General features: G+C 44.6%; 1 protein-coding gene across 2 annotated transcripts in view; it reads right to left on the bottom strand.

The window, feature by feature from the left end:
* Positions 1 to 1,466: 1,466 nt before the first annotated feature.
* LOC137525531 (ice nucleation protein-like) overlaps positions 1,467 to 19,863 on the bottom strand; it is a 41,245-nt gene continuing 22,848 nt past the window's right edge. For both annotated transcript variants that reach the window (XM_068246661.1, XM_068246662.1), the window contains 3 exons: positions 18,523 to 18,555; positions 15,425 to 15,462; positions 1,467 to 2,154 (listed from right to left, as the gene is read on the bottom strand). In XM_068246661.1, coding sequence (XP_068102762.1) covers positions 1,783 to 2,154; positions 15,425 to 15,462; positions 18,523 to 18,555 — 443 coding nt within the window. In that variant the 3' untranslated portion in view covers positions 1,467 to 1,782. The remainder of the gene's footprint in view (positions 2,155 to 15,424; positions 15,463 to 18,522; positions 18,556 to 19,863) is intronic.

Raw genomic sequence — 19,863 nt, 5'->3', positions numbered from 1 at the left:
ATGCCTGGTCTCCCAGAATGCACTGGGGGTGAGCAGAGCTGGGACAAGGTCCTCCAGCACCCAAGGCTGAGACACCAAAATGCGCCCCTCCATCCCTCCCACCCCAGCCGTCACACACTGATTGCTATTAGACTAAGAGGCACCCCAGGGCCCCCAACACCTTAATCTCTAGTTATCTGGCTTGTAGTCACTACCATGTATCTCCTTTTCTTATTTCTTTCTGCTTCAAACACAATTAGGAATGACAGCTGAATGAATTGTGCACCCCCTCCTACACTGCGCCCTGAGGCTGGAGCCTCTCCAGCCTATGCCTCGGCCCGGCCCTGGGGGTGAGAATTCCACATAGCTAAACAGCCTAGGCTAAACATCACTGGGAAGGTGGGGCTACATACAATATACAGCAATATGTAGCTATAGGAAGTTGGATGCTCAAACCTGGAAATTACAGTAAAAGTGGGTACCCTTAATAATCGACTGCATTCTACTATATGCGAATCAAAAAGGACACCGCCTTAGGCATCAATGATAAAAAGTGATTTGCAGCAGTTAAGGTAAAATGTTGGCACCAGAAGCTACGATTAGCTGCAATGATGGGTACCCAAGGCAGCTATTAGCACAAGCTGCGGCAATGGTAAAAGCCATGATTAGCGGCATTGAAGGGGAAGGTGGGTGCCTGAAGCCACAATTAGCGGCAATGATGGGCATTGCAATGGGAATTTTGGGCATCCAAAGAAATAGTGTAAATCGTCTGCTATAAGAAGAAGTGTGAATCGCCTGCTATTTTTAGCCACAATTTGCACAGTGGGTAGCTCGGTGCCTGCTATTTTTCCCAGGTGCCCAAATTTCCTGTGCAATGCTGCTAGTCGCCACTTGGCAGGGAAGGGGGTTGTGTTAAGGGTTAGGCACCACTGGGACGGGGCAGCCCCAACGAAGTTAGCCAATAGCCATCAATAGAGGGAGGGTTGAGGGTTAGCTAATGGTAGAGGGAGGGTTCTGTATGAGACTAGAGCTAGATTAGGTTGATATTTTACTAGTAGAATATCTGTAATTTTACCAATATTCTACTAGCAGCTATCTCTGTTGCCCTTTTTTCCAGACAAAATTATTACAAGTATTCACTACAAATGGTTAGAGTGTCTCTTTAAGGACCAGAATCGCCTCAGGTTGAAACTCAGGTTCCTAGAGCATTAAGGGCTTGATTCACAAACCCGTGCTAACTGTTAACACGGCGTGCTTAACAGTTAGCACGTGAAGTGCAGTCTGCGTGCTGCAAAGTCCCGCAATCGCGCGATCGCGACCATTTGCGCGCGAGAACGCAGACTTTTGTGTGTGATCGGGAGCCAATCGCGCGCAAAAGTCCGCGTTCTCAAGTGCAAGGGACTTTGCAGCACGCAGACTGCACTTCACGTGCTAACTGTTTAGCACGCCCGTACTATCAGTTAGCACGGGTTTGTGAGTCAAGCCCTAAGTGTCCAGTTCTGTACGGACCGGCATAAGCAGAATAGGGACCCTTCAGAAGAAGGGAGCCACATACTGCGGTATTTTTTCAGAAACTAAGTTCCTTTATTTTGATGGCTCAGTTGCGTTTTTTGCTGTCCGTGTTCCAGGCTTTGGTGAGAATGTGTTCTGAGTGCAGGAGGTCAATGATTGTCTGCATATTTTTACAACCTAGAACAAAAAAAAAAAAATTAAAAAATCTAGTCCAGGTTTGCTGGATGATGTATACACTGCAATGTTGTCCAGTTTAGGGAAACCTCAGTAAATAAACCCTTAATCGTTTTTTCATCCATGAGACAGTGTTGTGTTTGTTCCATTAGACAGTGTTGTGCCCAAAATTGTCACCAGGGTTGTGTTTGTTCCATGAGGCAGTGTTGTGCCCAAAATTATCGCCAGTGTTGTTTTTGTTCCATGAGGCAGTGTTGTGCCCAAAATTGTCACCAGTGTTGTGTTTGTTCCATGAGACAGTGTTGTGTTTGTTCCATGAGACAGTGTTGTGTTTGTTCCATGAGGCAGTGTTGTGTCCAAATTTGTCACCAGTGTTGTGTTTGTTCCATGAGGCAGTGTTGTGTTTGTTGCATGAGGCAGTGTTGTGCCCAAAATTGTCGCCAGAAGTATTATCAGGATGGCAAAAAAAATGATGATGAAGAGGAATTTCTGAAAGAGAAGAGATAAAGTTTTGGGTGTTGGATCAAAAAAGGTCATTTAAACAGTTTTAAAGCAAATGTGTAACATTGAAAACCTATACAAAACACATACCACTGCAATCCTCGTGGTATCCTCACCCCATCTTCCCGTTTTTTGCCATTCCCCAACCCAATCATGTGTCTAACATCAATACATAAAGGTTTTAAATATGTTGTATCCAGCGCAGAAGATTTGGGCGCAGCCGGCGCCACCATAGACAGTAATAGGAATTACGGCTGTAGCGGTGCACAGTGAGTAACTTCAACGCCGTCAGAAGATGGAGCTGAAGTTACTTTTAAAACACTAATTCAGCCGTCAGCAATAGCTGAAAGCCGAATTACATAATTCCCCACCATCTACCGGGACCTGAAGGGGGAATAGTAACTAATACCACCGGGAATTGTGCAGGAGCAGGGTAAGCCGTATATCAGCTCCCGGCGGCTATTTCATACATACTCTAAAAGTTTGTCTTGTAAATAACAAAGATGGCCGTGACCCCGGACCTACTTCCTGGTCACTGTGGCATGCAGGGAAGCCACCAGCAAAGGGGATAGACAGGAGCACGCATGGAGGAGGAAGAGGCGTGGAGGAGGCCGCATCTTGAGCAGCAATGGGTGTGCACTGGGCGTGCACTAGGCGTCCCCATTGCAGCAGATGCTGCACCTCCAAGAGTCCACATAGACAAGCTCCGACTAGCAAAAGAAAAAGGGGCACAAAATAATGCAGGGGGACTCCTATTCAAAGCAACTGTTCAATATCATCTACAATGTGGGGCATAGAAACATAGAGGTAAAATTCCTTACACATTAAAAGAGGAACTCCAGTGAAAATAATGTAATAAAAAAGTGCTTCATTGTTACAATAATTATATATAAATGATTTAGTCAGTGTTTGCCCATTGTAAAATATTTTAAATCCCTGATTTACATTCTGACATTTATTACATGGTGACATTTTTACTGTTGGCAGCTGATGTAGCTGCTGAATGCTTTTTTGACTGTTGGAAACAGCTGTAAACAGCTATTTTCCACAATGCAACAAGGTTCACAAAATGAAGGTTCACGAAATGTTGCATGTGGTGTGCCTGAAACGTTGCATCTGGTGTGCTCGAAACATTTTGCGTGTCACATTTTGGGCGCATCACATGCCACGTTTCAGGCACACCACATGCCACGTTTCGAGCGCACCGGTGCACCGCTTTTCATGCACCACATATCGCTTTGCGCCCACAAACTCTTGCACGCATGTTAGCACTCGCAAAGTCACTTTGCTCGCGCTAAGGGGCTTTTCACTGGCATGCTAACACTTAGCACCCTTTTGTGAATTAAGCCCCTAATCACAACGATATGATCTCTTGTTTTTTTCACCACCAATTAGGCTTTCTTAGGGAGGTACATTATGCTAAGAATTATTTTATAAACACATTTTAACTTTGATAGGAAAAAAAATGAAAAAATTAATTATTTCTCAGTTTTGGCCATTATAGTGTTAAAATAAAACCCACACATTTTATTTGCACATTTGTCCCGGTTATTGCAACGTTTAAAATATTTCCCTAGTACAATGCATGGCACCAACATTTTATTTGGAAATAAAGGTACATTTTTTTCAGTTTTGCGTTCATCACATAAGCCCACAAATTAAAAAAAATTATAGTTATATACCCTCTTCACATACCTAAAAAGTTCAGTCCCTAAGGCAACTATGTATGTTTTTTTGTAGTATATATATATATATATATAAGTTTGGGTACTATGGGGGAGTGTGGGAGGGAAATAGTTACTTTTAGATGTAAGTGTAGGTCTTTTTATTAAATAAAATGTGATTTGATGTAGCTTTACTATTTGGTCACAAGATGTCCTCAGTCATTATTTCCGATTTGCATACGTAAGGACATGAATCAGAAGTAATGCGTGCACTGTAACAACAGGAAGATACAACGAAGCAGGCATCTATTAGATGCCAGTGTTCATTGCCACGAGGACTTGGATTAACCTCTTTGGCGGTAATCCTGAGCTAAGCTCGGGCTAGCCGCCGAAGGCTCAATGAGAGTCAATGGAGAGCAGCAGGAGCTTTTACATACCTCCCCAGGGATCCAGACATCAGTAGCCATTCTAGTTCCTGTCCTCGGAGGCTCGCCATCATTGATCTCACCAAAGCGTTACAGCGCCACCTGGAGGACAGAGATAAAATTGCAGCGCTGGAGCCCATGGAAGTGAGTGAATGCTGGGGCTGCTGCTGGCTTTCTGGCAGCATGATTAATTCCTGATTTTAGGGTCTGAAATGTTTAGAAAAGGCCCTAAAATCTGGAAATAATCATGCCGCCAGAGAGGTTTATGAAAATTCATCTCACCGCCACTCAGATTCACGGCCCTGGGACTTCAAGTGAAGTTTTCCAGGGCCATGATTATACTGCACAAGGTGCAGTAAGTAGTTAAAGGACATTATCCCCTCACTTTGATTGGCCCAATAGGTTGCCTGTCAAGTGGCAGCCTATTGGGCCAATCAAAGTGCGGGGATAGTGTCCTTTAATGTGACTGGACCTGCAGGGATCAGGGCAGGATGAGTGGAGCTCTTGTCATTGCCATTTAGCAGGCATACGTTTGTAGTGCTCACTATGCTACTCTGATAAGGCATGCTAACCCTAATAAGGAATATTAAGGCACTCTAGTGAATCAACCCCAATATGTTAGCCACCATATCATCTCACTTCAGTTGGAACCTTGGGGGATCCCTGCAGGTTCTGGGGCCCTGGGACAATTGCCCCCTTTGCCTCTACAGTAGCACCGACCATGTTAGGGGCTATTTGCACCATTTCCCTCTATTGAAATCAATAGGCAATAATTGTGCCATGCATGTGAATCCTTGTGGCCATGCATGGCACTGCTAGAGAATTCGGATGTATTCTCACATCACAGCAAGTCTCGGAGATGCAGCCAGGCAAGCTACAGTGGAAATTGGCCTTAACCACTTGAGGACCACAGTCTTTTCGCCCCTTAAGGACCAGAGCCTTTTTCTCCATTCAGACCACTGCAGCTTTCACGGTTTATTGCTCGGTCATACAACCTACCACCTAAATGAATTTTACCTCCTTTTCTTGTCACTAATACAGCTTTCTTTTGCTGCTATTTGATTGCTGCTGCGAGTTTTAGTTTTTATTATATTCATCAAAAAAGACATGAATTTTGGCAAAAAAATGACTTTTTTAACTTGCTGTGCTGACATTTTTCAAATAAAGTAAAATTTCCTATACATTTGAGCGCGAAAGTTATTCTGCTACATGTCTTTGATAAAAAAAAAACCATTCAGTGTATATTTATTGGATTGGGTAAAAGTTATAGCGTTTACAAACTATGGTGCCAAAAGTGAATTTTCCTATTTTCAAGCATCTCTGACTTTTCTGCGCACCTGTCAGGTTTCATGAGGGGCTAAAATTCCAGGATAGTACAAATACCCCCCAAATGACCCCATTTTGGAAAGAAGACATCCCAAAGTATTCAGTGAGAGGCATGGTGAGTTCATAGAAGATTTTATTTTTTGTCACAAGTTAGCGGAAAATGACACTTTCTGACAAAAAAAAGAAAAAAAAAAGTTTCCATTTCTTCTAACTTGCGACAAAAAAAAATGAAATCTGCCACGGACTCACTATGCTCCTCTCTGAATACCTTGAAGTGTCTACTTTCCAAAATGGGGTCATTTGTGGGGTGTGTTCACTGTCCTGGCATTTTGGAGGGTGCCTAATTGTAAGCACCCCTGTAAAGCCTAAAGATGCTCATTGGACTTTTGGCCCCTTAGCGCAGTTAGGCTGCAAAAAAGTGCCACACATGTGGTATTGCCGTACTCAGGAGAAGTAGTATAATGTGTTTTGGGGTGTATTTTTACACATACCCATGCTGGGTGGGAGAAATATCTCCGTAAATGACAATTGTTTTATTTTTTTTACACACAATTGTCTATTTATAGAGATATTTCTCCCACTCAGCATGGGTATGTGGAAAAATACACCCCAAAACACATTATACTACTTCTCCTGAGTACGGCGATACCACATGTGTGGCACTTTTTTGCACCCTAACTGCGCTAAGGGGCCCAAAGTTCAATGAGTACCTTTAGGATTTCACAGGTCATTTTGAGAAATTTCGTTTCAAGACTACTCCTCACGCTTTAGGGCCCCTAAAATGCCAGGACAGTATAGGAACCCCACAAATTACCCCATTTTAGAAAGAAGACACCCCAAGGTATTCCGTTAGGAGGATGGTGAGTTCATAGAAGATTTTTTTTTTTTTGTCACAAGTTAGCGGAAATTGATTTTAATTGTTTTTTTTTCACAAAGTGTCATTTTCCGCTAACTTGTGACAAAAAATAAAATCTTCTATGAACTCACCATACTCCTAACGGAATACCTTGGGGTGTCTTCTTTCTAAAATGGGGTCATTTGTGGGGTTCCTATACTGCCCTGGCATTTTAGGGGCCCTAAACCGTGAGGAGTAGTCTTGAAACCAAATGTCGCAAAATGACCTGGGAAATCCTAAAGGTACTCATTGGACTTTGGGCCTCTTAGCGCACTTAGGGTGCAAAAAAGTGCCACACATGTGGTACCGCCGTACTCAGGAGAAGTAGTATAATGTGTTTTGGGGTGTATTTTTACACATACCCATGCTGGTTGGGAGAAATATCTCTGTAAATGACAATTGTTTGATTTTTTTTTTACACACAATTGTCCTTTTACAGAGATATTTCTCCCACCCAGCATGGGTATGTGTAAAAATACACCCCAAAACACAATATACTACTTCTTCTGAGTACGGCGATACCACATGTGTGACACTTTTTTGCAACCTAGGTGCGCTAAGGGGCCTAACGTCCTATTCACAGGTCATTTTGAGGCATTTGGATTCTAGACTACTGCTCACGGTTTAGGGCCCCTAAAATGCCAGGGCAGTATAGGAACCCCACAAGTGACCCCATTTTAGAAAGAAGACACCCCAAGGTATTCTGTTAGGAGTATGGTGAGTTCATAGAAGATTTTTTTTTGTCACAAGTTAGCGGAAAATGACACTTTGTGAAAAAAAAAACAATACATATCAATTTCCGCTAACTTGTGACAAAAAATAAAATCTTCTATGAACTCATCATACACCTAACAGAATACCTTGGGGTGTCATCTTTCTAAAATGGGGTCACTTGTGGGGTTCCTATACTGCCCTGGCATTTTAGGGGCCCTAAACCGTGAGGAGTAGTCTTGAACCCAAATGTCTCAAAATGACCTGTGAAATCCTAAAGGTACTCATTGGACTTTGGGCCCCTTAGCACAGTTAGGCTGCAAAAAAGTGTCACACATGTGGTATCGCCGTACTCAGAAGAAGTAGTATAATGTGTTTTGTGGTGTATTTTTACATATAACCATGCTGGGTGGGAGAAATATCTCTGTAAATGACACATTTTTGATTTTTTTTACACACAATTGTCCATTTACAGAGAGATTTCTCCCACCCAGCATGGGTATGTGTAAAAATACACCACAAAACACATTATACTACTTCTCCTGAGTATGGCGATACCACGTGTGACACTTTTTTGCAGCCTAGGTGCGCTAAGGGGCCCAACGTCCTGTTCACAGGTCATTTTGAGGCATTTGTTTTCTAGACTACTCCTCACGGTTTAGGGCCCCTAAAATGCCAGGGCAGTATAGGAACCCCACAAGTGACCCAATTTTAGAAAGAAGACACCCCAAGGTATTCCGTTAGCGGTATGGTGAGTTCATAGAAGATTTTATTTTTTGTCACAAGTTAGTGAAAAATGACACTTTGTGAAAAAAACAATAAAAATCCAATTTCCACTAACTTTTGACAAAAAATAAAATCTTCTATGAACTCATCATACACCTAACAGAATACCTTGGGGTGTCTTCTTTCTAAAATGGGGTCACTTGTGGGGTTCCTATACTGCCCTGGCATTTTACGGGCCCAAAACTGTGAGTAGTCTGGAAACCAAATTTCTCAAAATGACTGATCAGGGGTATAAGCATCTGCAAATTTTGATGACAGGTGGTCTATGAGGGGGCAAATTTTGTGGAACCGGTCATAAGCAGGGTGGCCTCTTAGATGACAGGATGTTTTGGGCCTGATCTGATGGATAGGAGTGCTAGGGGGGTGACAGGAGGTGATTGATGGGTGTCTCAGGGGGCGGTTAGAGGGGAAAATAGATGCAATCAATGCACTGGGGAGGTGATCGGAAGGGGGTCTGAGGGGGATCTGAGGGTTTGGCCGAGTGATCAGGAGCCCACACGGGGCAAATTAGGGCCTGATCTGATGGGTAGGTGTGCTAGGGGGTGACAGGAGGTGATTGATGGGTGTCTCAAGGTGTGATTAGAGGGGGAAAATAGATGCAAGCAATGCACTAGCGAGGTGATCAGGGCTGGGGTCTGAGGACGTTCTGAGGTGTGGGCGGGTGATTGGGTGCCCGCAAGGGGCAGATTAGGGTCTAATCTGATGGGTAACCGTGACAGGTGGTGATAGGGGGTGATTGATGGGTAATTAGTGGGTGTTTAGAGGAGAGAAGAGATGTAAACACTGCACTTGGGAGGTGATCTGATGTCGGATCTGCGGGCGATCTATTGGTGTGGGTGGGTGATCAGATTGCCCGCAAGGGGCAAGTTAGGGGCTGATTGATGGGTGGCAGTGACAGGGGGTGATTGATGGGTGGCAGTGACAGGGGGTGATTGATAGGTGATTGACAGATGATCAGTGGGTTATTACAGGGAATAACAGATGTAAATATTGCACTGGCGAATTGATAAGGGGGGGTCTGAGGGCAATCTGAGTGTGTGGGCGGGTGATTGGGTGCCCGCAAGGGGCAGATTAGGGTCTAATCTGATGGGTAACAGTGACAGGTGGTGATAGGGGGTGATTGATGGGTAATTAGTGGGTGTTTAGAGGAGAGAATAGATGTAAACGATAGATTTGGGAGGTGATCTGATGTCGGATCTGCGGGCGATCTATTGGTGTGGGTGGGTGATCAGATTGCCCGCAAGAGGCAGGTTAGGGGCTGATTGATGGGTGGCAGTGACAGGGGGTGATTGATGGGTGGCAGTGACAGGGGGTGATTGACAGGTGATTGACAGGTGATCAGTGGGTTATTACAGGGAATAACAGATGTAAATATTGCACTGGCGAATTGATAAAGGGGGGTCTGAGGGCAATCTGAGCGTGTGGGCGGGTGATTGGGTGCCCGCAAGGGGCAGATTAGGGTCTAATCTGATGGGTAACAGTGACAGGTGGTGATAGGGGGTGATTGATGGGTAATTAGTGGGTGTTCAGAGGAGAGAATAGATGTAAACGATGGATTTGGGAGGTGATCTGATGTCGGATCTGCGGGCGATCTATTGGTGTGGGTGGGTGATCAGATTGCCCGCAAGGGGCAGGTTAGGGGCTGATTGATGGGTGGCAGTGACAGGGGGTGATTGATGGGTGGCAGTGACAGGGGGTGATTGATAGGTGATTGACAGGTGATCAGTGGGTTATTACAGGGAATAACAGATGTAAATATTGCACTGGCGAATTGATAAAGGGGGGTCTGAGGGCAATCTGAGCGTGTGGGCGGGTGATTGGGTGCCCGCAAGGGGTAGATTAGGGTCGAATCTGATGGGTAACAGTGACAGGTGGAGATAGGGGGTGATTGATGGGTGATTGATGGGTAATTAGTGGGTGTTTAGAGGAGAGAAGAGATGTAAACACTGCACTTGGGAGGTGATCTGATGTCGGATCTGCGGGCGATCTATTGGTGTGGGTGGGTGATCAAATTGCCCGCAAGGGGCAGGTTAGGGGCTGATTGATGGGTAGCAGTGACAGGGGGTGATTGACGGGTGATTGACGGGTGATTGATGGGTGATTGACAGGTGATTGACAGGTGATCAGGGGGGATAGATGCATACAGTACACAGGGGGGGGGGTCTGGGGGGGGGGTCTGGGGAGAATCTGAGGGATGGGGGGTGATCAGGAGGGGGCAGTGGGCAGGGGGGGGATTAAAAAAAAATAGCGTTGACAGATAGTGACAGGGAGTGATTGATGGGTGATTAGGGGGGTGACTGGGTGCAAACAGTGGTCTGGGGGGTGGGCAGGGGGGGGTCTGAGGGGTGCTGTGGGCGATCAGGGGGAAGGGGGGGGGGAAATCAGTGTGCTTTGGTGCAGACTAGCGTGGCTGCAGCCTGCCCTGGTGGTCCCTCGGACACTGGGACCACCAGGGCAGGAGGCAGCCAGTATAATAGGCTTTGTATACATTACAAAGCCTATTATACTATGTACATGCGGCGATCCGGGTGCTAGTAACCCGCCGGCGCTTCCGAACGGCCGGCGGGTTACTACGAGCGGTGGGCGGAGCCAGTCCCCGGCGGCTGATCGCGTCACGAATGACGCGATCGCCGCATAGCCACTCCCGCAGCCGCCCCCGTCGATGGGCGTATTGCGGTCGTTTGGGCCCAGTCTTTGCCGCCGCCCATCGGCTGGGGGCGGTCGGCAAGTGGTTAAGTTACCAGTTCTTGCAGGTGATGTTTAGTGAGCAGTAAACATTAGAAATTGCCCAAAACTGTTGGAAGGCAAACAGTTCCCGATGAATTTCTGCTGTTTGCGTTCTCGGTAAACTGCGAACCATTAGCATGTTCTAACCGCCCTTTATACATCATCATGGAGCTAAACTTCGACCACTTACCTCATAGTCAGCAGACACGTGGCGGCCAATCAGCTCCCCCCACCCCCTATTAAAAAGCAGTTATGGTGGCCATATTGGATTCATTCTCTGCTGGCTGCTGTTAGTGAGAGCAGGAACAGACTTGCTGCAGATAGGTAGGGAAAGCATTAGCTAGGCCTGTGTTCTTGTTCCTTACTGACTGCTTGCTGAAAGCACCCCAAATATCCCTTTTGAGGGCTAGTACTCCACAGCCAACTGACACCCAGAGCTGTGCACACTACTGTACTGATATTTGTTGCCACATTAAAGGACCTCTGTCACGAAAATCTTACATTTTCAAATAAATGTAAACATATACAAATAAGAAGTATGTTTCTTACAGAGTAAAATGAGCCATAAATTACTTTTCTCCTATGTTGCTGTCACTTACAGTAAGTAGTAGAAATCTGACATTACCGACAGATTTTGGACTAGCCCATCTTCGCATGGGGGGATCTCAGGGTTTTCTTTATTTTTAAAAGCACTTAGTGAACGGCAGTTGCTCCATCCAACAGCCAAAAAAGTGTACAGAGAGCACGGAGGCTGGCCAGCATCTTTGTATAAATCTTTTTCAGGGAATTTCTTTATAAAGAATAAAGGCCATGCTGAGAATCCCCCTAGAAGAGATGGACTAACCCAAATCCTGTCGGTAATATCAGATTTCTACTTCCTACTGTAAGTGACAGCAACATAGGAGAGAAGTAATTTTACTCTGGAAGAAATGTACTTCCTATTTGTATGTGTTTTACATTTTAAGATTTTCGCGTCAGTTCCTCTTTAAGTTGCAGGCACAGAGTACCACTCCAGTGCATTATTTTTCACTGTATTCTGATAGTACTATTGCATTTCTCTGGGTGTGACACTCCACAGCCCACTGACACCCAGAGCTGTGCACACTACTGCTATTGTGGCCACATTAAGTTGCAGGAACAGAGTACAACTCCAGTGCATTATGTGTTGGAATGTATTGTGATTAAAACCAGACTCTGTGTCAACTCCGTAATTTTTGGTGGGACTTTTGGCATGGATCCCCCTCCGGCATGCCCCTGTCCAGGTGTTAGACCCCTTGAAACAACTTTCCCATCACTTTTGTAGCCAGAAAGAGTCCCTGCAGGTTTTAAAATTAGCTTGCCCATTGAAGTCTATGGCGGTTCGCTGGGTTCGCCTGTTCACGAACATTTGAGGAAGTTGGTGTTCACTGTTTGCGGTAGTGATGGGCCGTGATTTCGCATATGCAGAATTTTTCATCGAAACTTGCATTTACGCATCGTAATCGAAATGCGAAATTTCAGGGAAAATCGTAATTGATTTCGTATGTAATAGTAGTATTTTATAATTTTGCGTACATTTTCGTAATTTTGTGTGGACTTTGGAGGATAATAGCAAAGCCCCCATACATGCTATTGCTACCAAAATCGGTACATATGTAAAGGAGAATATTAGGTACAAGTCAAAAAGACATTGTAGTTTTTGAGAAAATCAATTTAAAAAATGCAAAGAAAAATGGTTTTTAAACTGTAATTTTTCCAAGTTTAAAAACCATTTTTCTTTGCATTTCTTAAATCGATTTTCTCAAAAACTATATGGTCTTTTTGGAAAATTATTTTTTCCCCTTGTACCTACTATTCCCTTTAAAATAGGTAGCAATTTTGGTGTCAGTAGCACGTATGGGGGCTTTGCTATTAACCTTTAAAGTCAGCACAAAATTATGCAAAATTTCGTGAAATTACACACATTTTTATGCAAAATTACGAATGACTACGAAATCAATTTAGTTTGCAAATCGTAATTATGTATAGGCGTAATTGCAAAAATGTACGCAAAATTTTGTGAAATCGTAATTTTGCTGATTTTGATCATCACTAGTTCGCGGACCCAAAATTGGATGTTAGTGACATCTCTAGTAAACATGGCAAGTGTAGGGAGATGTTCAGAGTTTGGCTCTCAGCACACATTGGCATTTTAATTGGCCTGAGGAAGTGGGTATAGACTCACGAAACGCTTTGCCTGTGCATATTGAAATTAATGTATTACCTGAATTTGTCTTCATTGAGATAAGCCACATCTTTTTTTTATTTGTTTCTAACAACGTTTTATTTCACCAATGTGGACCTCATCTCCCCTATTGTGCTTTCACCCTCCTTGAGAGGGCTGTACCGGTGGCCTCTTGTGGCTCTTGCCACCTCCAGGACCAACTGGTGACTCTTGTAACAGGAGTGCAACTGCATCCAGCCTGCCTGGACACCTAAGTAGAGTCAGGTTTGTGCACCTCCACCTGCTCATAGTGGATGGTTGGCCCCCCTTGTAACCCTCCTTTGTACAACTCCATTCTGTGCTATTGAATTGCTGTTTACTGTGATGTACTGTACTACTGTGGCTCCCGTTGTCTCTGTGTCTTTTTTCCCAGATAGGGTGATTGATCTCACTCTTCACACAAGTGTAGGAACTGAGTAATTTTGAATAGATCCAAATTGTAATTGCTAGAAAAATTCTCCAATCAGGACATTTTCATGTATTGCGCAATCTGCACATTTTCCACATGCCTAAAGGTGGCCATAACAAGCAAACTGCAGTGAGTCCCTGTGGAATAGGCCTAGTCAGGTCTATGTTGCCGGTGCACAATCCCTCTGTGGGTCACCACTCCACACACGGTTCAATGTAGTAAATACGAAGGAGGCACTCAATTGGCTTCAAACTTGCGTTTTATCAAATCCCAGTAATACACATTACTGGGATTTGATAAAACGCAAGTTTGAAGCCAATCGAGTGCCTCCTTCGTATTTACTACATTAAAGGTGGCCATACACCAGAACAACTAACAGATAGATCCCTCCGGGCGTTCTATTATTGGGCACCAGGGTGCATGGTGCACCGGGTGGCTGACAGGGAGGGGGGTGTTGCTAAGACTCCCCACTGTGGCAGAGTAGAAGGGGAAGCAGTGCTAGAAGGAGGGGCAGCCTTCTGCTCTCTCTCTCCCCCTCCATATACACGGAGGCAAGCAGGCAGGCGGAGAATTACTGACCTGACTGCTGTGTTCCAAGCACTGGAGTGCAGCGTCACTGTCGCCACAGGTCTTCATTGATGCTCACTGTGCTTCCTGATTAGTGGAAGCACAGTGAGCGGCATTGAAGGCGGAGACATATGACGATGGTGACTGACGCTGAGCTCCAGTCAGGTGAGTAATTCTCTGCCGCCTGCTTGCCACTGCATATATGGAGGGGGAAAGAACAGAAGGAGGGGAGGGAGTTCTGGTCCCCCTCCCCGCCGCTGTTCCCGCTGCCTCTCCTTCTTGCACTGGTTCCCCCTCCTGTATGCCACACTCGGGGTGAGGGGGGGTGTCTTATAATGCCCAGCACCGGGTGTCAAATGCCCTAAGTACGCTACTGGAACCCTCTCTGATCAAATCTGATCAGAGAGGGATCTGTTAGCTGCCCACACTCTGCACAGATATTCAAACTAATTCAGTATTAAATCTGTGGAGCTGTTGCTGCTATCTGTGCTTCCCCCAGGTGTTGGCAGCAGAGCTCTCACCTTTCCCACTGCTGCACTTCCTCCTATGTCCAGTACCTTCTCTCCTTGTGTCATATGACAAAAGCTGGACCTCAAACACTAGAGTTCTGGGACCAAACACAAGGCTACATACACAACAGACCTCTAGTACTTAAACCCCAGCATTTGTAACATCACACAAGGAGAAGGAGTCCCACAGCATGGAATAAGGGCACTGGACAAGATGTGGCAACAGAAAAGGTGAGAGCACAGCTCTGCTGCCAACACTCAGGCATTACCAAATCGAACACCGCTGACGATGCTCTCCTGACCTGTTGCCGATTGAGCAACATTTTCAGTCCTGTACAGTTGACCAATCAATTATTTTTGTACAGAAATTGATCAATCGGGCACCATTTGCAGCATTGATTACTAGCAGATTCAATCACAGTTATGAAAGCTGCCCATTATTGATGGGTAAAACGTCAAGTGTAGGGCCACCTTAAGGGTCCTTTCATGCTCAATACGTTGGAATGATATTCCTATGGTATGTTGTTCACATTGGGTGCGGTACAGCAGGTCCTGTCGGTGTAATGTACAGCATTCTGTGCGTTTACCAGAGAACATGTGTGTTTACAGAAGCAGTGAAGGATGTGTTCACTGTACTGTATGCTTCTCCGTATGTTTATGTGTGGTGCAACTATTTGGCACCGTTGCATTTCAATAGCATTGTAACCCAATGGGCGCAGTGTGGAAGGACCTGAAGGTGACCACACACCATACAATCTTTAGAAAAATGTAAGAAAAATTTCCAGTATTCCAGATCGATAAAAATCGAAAAAAACAGGAACCCCGATTGGATTTTTTAGTTGAATGAAAAAAAAAGGCTTTCGATTTTTTTCGTGAGATCCGATCATATTTATTGAATTGCTGTAAAATCGGATCTTTTTATTGTATCGTTTGTATCGTGACCACCTTTAGACTACCTAATTGCCTGACTTAGAACTCATAAAGAACAAGCACTTACTTTGTTACAGGGATTAATTTGGCTATTGCCAGTATTGCCTGTTAGGAAGATACAGAAATGATACAGTTATAAGCCTCCAGATACACTTGTAAAAACAAAAATACAATAAACCTTAATTTTCAGCTAAAAAGAATGATCCACAATGATCCCCTGACTATTGTGCACTAAAATTAACCTCGTCCAGTATTTAGTCTCAATTTTGGCACACCTGGTGCCGCCATAGACCGTAATGAGAATTATGGCTATAGCGGCACTGATGCAGTAATTTGGGCACGGTCAATAGACAGAGCCAAAATTATAATAAAACCAGCTTAATTTGGCCACCACAGTCCACGCTGGCTTGGAGGGGGAATCAACACCAATTAGGATTGGGAATTCAGACATAAACAGCTCTTATTTTTTAAAGGACACCCGAAGTGAAAATAAACTAATGAAATAAACGATTGTATCCTTCCTTCTCCTAAAAATGACTTTTTAAGATATTCCACAGTTTTATTTTATGTTTAAATCTACTTTTTAAGTTTTAACTGTTTTATTGTTTTTGCTCAATGACACATTCATTAAAGTATGCCAGAGCTAAAATCTATGAACTATTGAACCTTTTTATCTCTTTCCTGCTCTCAGAAGCCATTTTCTGCTAGGAAAGTGTTTTACAGTTGGAATTTCTTATCAGTGAGGGTCATACTGTAGTCACTTCCTGTCTGAGTCGGGACTGAGTCAGCCACTTACATACCTGATATTTAACTCTTTCAGGCAAAGAAAAAAAAAAGGAACACAGCATAGTTATTTGTGTGCTAGGAACTGTACATACACATGTCTATCTCATCATGTCACATGTCACTTCGGGCATCCTAGGGGCTTGATTTAAAAAAGGGTGCTAACACAGTTAGCACGCCTAAAAGGTTTGGACGTGCAAACTATGGTGCTAAGTAGTGTTGGGCGAACACCTGAATGTTCGGGTTCGGGAAAGTTCGCCGAACATGACCGCGATGTTCGGCATGTTCGGGCCGAACCCCGAACTCCCCGAACATCCCGCTTTTGGGGGCCCTATGGGGTCGCAGGCATAAGGGGGGAGCATGCCCCGATTGAGGGGGGGGGTCGGAAATTCCCCCCACCCCCTCCGCTAGCGCTCCCCCCTCTGCCCGCTTCCCCATACAAAAGTTTAAGGAAAGTACCGGTGGTAGTGGATGGCCTGGCAGTGGCACTGTGGAGTGAGGAGGAGGAGTCCGGAGAGTGACGCGTTGAGGGAGGCCGGGCAGCAGGCGTGAGGTCAGAGAAAGGGTGGAAGTACCACATGGGTACTACCGCTGAACCGCCCGCTGCCCGGCCTCCCTCAACGCGTCACTCTCCGGAATCCTCCTCCTCACTCCACAGTGCCACTGCCAGGCCATCCACTACCACCGGTACTTTCCTTAAACTTTTGTATGGGGAAGCTGGCAGAAGGGGGGAGCACTAGCGGAGGGGGTGGGGGGAATTTCCGACCCCCCCCCCCCCCCGCGATCGGGGCATGCTCCCCCCTTATGCCTGCGACCCCATAGGGGGGCCGTATTCGGCCGAACAGGGCCCTGTTCGGCCGAACAGGGGCCCTGTTCGGCCAGGTTCGGCCAGGAATTGAGCCGTTCGGGCGAATGCGAACAGTTTGGCCGAACACCACCAGGTGTTCGGCCGAACTCGAACATCACCCGAACAGGGTGATGTTCTGCAGAACCCGAACAGTGGCGAACACTGTTCGCCCAACACTAGTGCTAAGTAGTTTGCACGTCTAAAGCTGTTACTGATCGTGCGTTAAGTTGGTGCGCCCGAAACGTCGCACCGGTGCTTGCGAAATGTCACACCGTGTAAAATAGCTTTTCAGGCGTATTTCAGACATTGCAGCGCTAATCTTTGTGCGCGCTAATGCTTGTGCGCATATTAGCGTGTAAAGCAGACCTTTTGTCTGGCGTGCTAACACTTAGCACCCTTTAGTGAATCAAGGCCTTGGTGTGCTAATCGATGGGGAATTGAGCTTTAGAAACCAAATCTCGGCTGTAGTCAAATCTTCCTACTTTCATCTGAAGAATATTGCAAAAATTAAACATCTCATTCCCCCAGAGGATTTTACAACTTGTTCAAGCCTTCATCACATTACAGCTGGACTACTGCAATGTCCTCTATACAGGCCTCACAAACCAGGACCTGTACCGCCTGCAATTGTAGCCCGTATGACTGAGATCGGGTATTTCCGTCTACTTCGGAGCCAAAAGCCGAAACAGCGCCCCCGCTGAAGCCTGGAAATGTAAATATTGAACAGGCTGTCGGATTTGTTGCGCTGGCTTTGAAGGGCTGCAGCAAGACCCCCGTGGGACAGAGGAGGACGGGGAAGCCCCATTAGGATCCTGAGGCTTCCCCCTCCCGAGCGGAGTTCCCCCAGGAGACTTTTTTTAGTTACAGTGTCTCTTTGAAGTTGGCATGAAATTACGCAAAAATTTCGCAAAATCTTACGCAAAACAACTATGTAAAATCAATTGAATTTACAAATCGTAATTATGTATAGACGTAATTGTGATAATTGACGCAAAATTTTGCATAATCATAATTAGCTGATTACAGTCATCACTAGACAAGAGCCAGTTATTTAGTGTCTGGTTGCATATAATTATTTCTTGTTCCCAGAAAAGTTAAAGATTTGCCTGTTTGCTCCACCATCATTAATAACCTGCCTACACGGGTCATACAGTATGTTTCTTCTACATTGACTGCAATCTTTCTACAAAACAACTAGTATTCCTGCTGATGTCTGTATCTTCACTGTTGGAGAATATAGAGAAAGCATATCAATGATGGCCTCTTAGGAAACTATCTAAGCTAATGTTACTTCCCCCATGCAATGTCCTCCTGGCAGTAATGAGCCGCTAGCTGTCTAAGAATGATATCCCTCTTATTTTAAAATATATCCTTCCTAGTTTAGCAAGAACTTGAGAGGGTTTATTCGTTTTGAACAGTCAGATCTCACATGATGCTCCACTCTAGGGAGACAACATAGGCCCAGATATCTGTGCAAGAAAGAATCAATAACAGTGGATTTACTTACTACAGTTACTAACCTAGCATATTCTTACCTTGGATGAGATTGTCGGAATGGATTGATTCACCTGTGGAAAGAATAGATTGCAGTTAGATGCGTTGTTCATACATTTACCTGGATGACTGATTCTTGCTGGAAAGCACTCCGAGGAAAGAAAACAATAGAAAGAGAACCCTGGTAATGTATTTATTTACTTATTTATTTTGAGATATTTATATATTTATTTATTTCGTAATTTATGCTTATTCTATGGACAAATCCCATCTGCTAAAAGCCTGCAAAAAATCTTTCCAAGAAGATTGGAAAGATTTCTTTCCCTAGCGAGCCTGAAGGTATTTGTAGTTATAAGAAGAGAACAGCCAGAGAATGGTATTATTGAGTGATAGTTGTTCCTGTTGGAGTTATCCCATTTGCTACATATTTTGAATTAACCTTTTTGGGTTGTACTATATTTACCCTTATTGAAACGGTTGATGTTGATCAGTGTCTGGTGAACGCCTCCTGGTATTCTGGCAGAAGAGACCTGTTACACAATTAGTACAGAATGCTGCTGCCAGATTGCTAACAAACCTCGCCATTGCCACATTATGCCGATCCTTCGCTCACTGCACTGGCTGCCTGTAAAATGTCACTAATATTATATAATAATATATATTATATAATAATAATGGGAAAGTTTGGATGTTTGGATGTTTTTTACTCGATCACGCAACAATGGCGGAACGGATTTGAATGAAATATGGCACACACATAGTACATTACCTGGAATAACATATAGGATACTACTTGGTTTTCCCATAAACAAAAAGTGGACAGAGACAAATACAAATTTCACTGGGAAAATGTAAACTGCAGCCATTCTTACACTATTAATGGCAGGGTTCTCAAACTTTGCACAGTTGGTCACTGGGTGACTGGGATTAATATTCAGAAAAGTAGGTGGAGCCTACCATAGATTGAGAGATTGATTTTTGAAGAGCTTTTCCCTGCAATTTGCGCTTCGAAAAGTGCTTTTATAAGCACTTTTATAAGCGCTTTTGCTCAGCTTTATTTTTTTTACTTCCTGATTTCAGTCAGGAAGTGAACTCTTTAACCTGGAAATTAATAAATACAATGGGCTTGATTCACTAAAGCGTGCAAAATGTTAGCACACCAGTGAAAAGCCACTTTGCACGTTCTAACATGCGTTGCACGTGCTGACTACAGTGCTAAGTAGTTTCCACGTGCAAACTACTTAGTGTAACAATTGTGAAATTATCTCCGTGGTCAGCGCACAAGATGTGCGCTGACACTGCGGAAGTCCTCCACAAGCGTATCAAACGATAGAACCCAGCTTTGGTGCAATGCACCTGTAGAGAGAAAAGTGAGTACAGAG

This window comes from Hyperolius riggenbachi, chromosome 7 (genome assembly GCF_040937935.1).
Source record: "Hyperolius riggenbachi isolate aHypRig1 chromosome 7, aHypRig1.pri, whole genome shotgun sequence".
Classification (NCBI taxonomy): Eukaryota; Metazoa; Chordata; class Amphibia; order Anura; family Hyperoliidae; genus Hyperolius; species Hyperolius riggenbachi.
The sequence above is the reverse complement of the archived record's forward strand: the minus strand, read 5'-3'. Positions and strand labels throughout refer to the sequence as shown.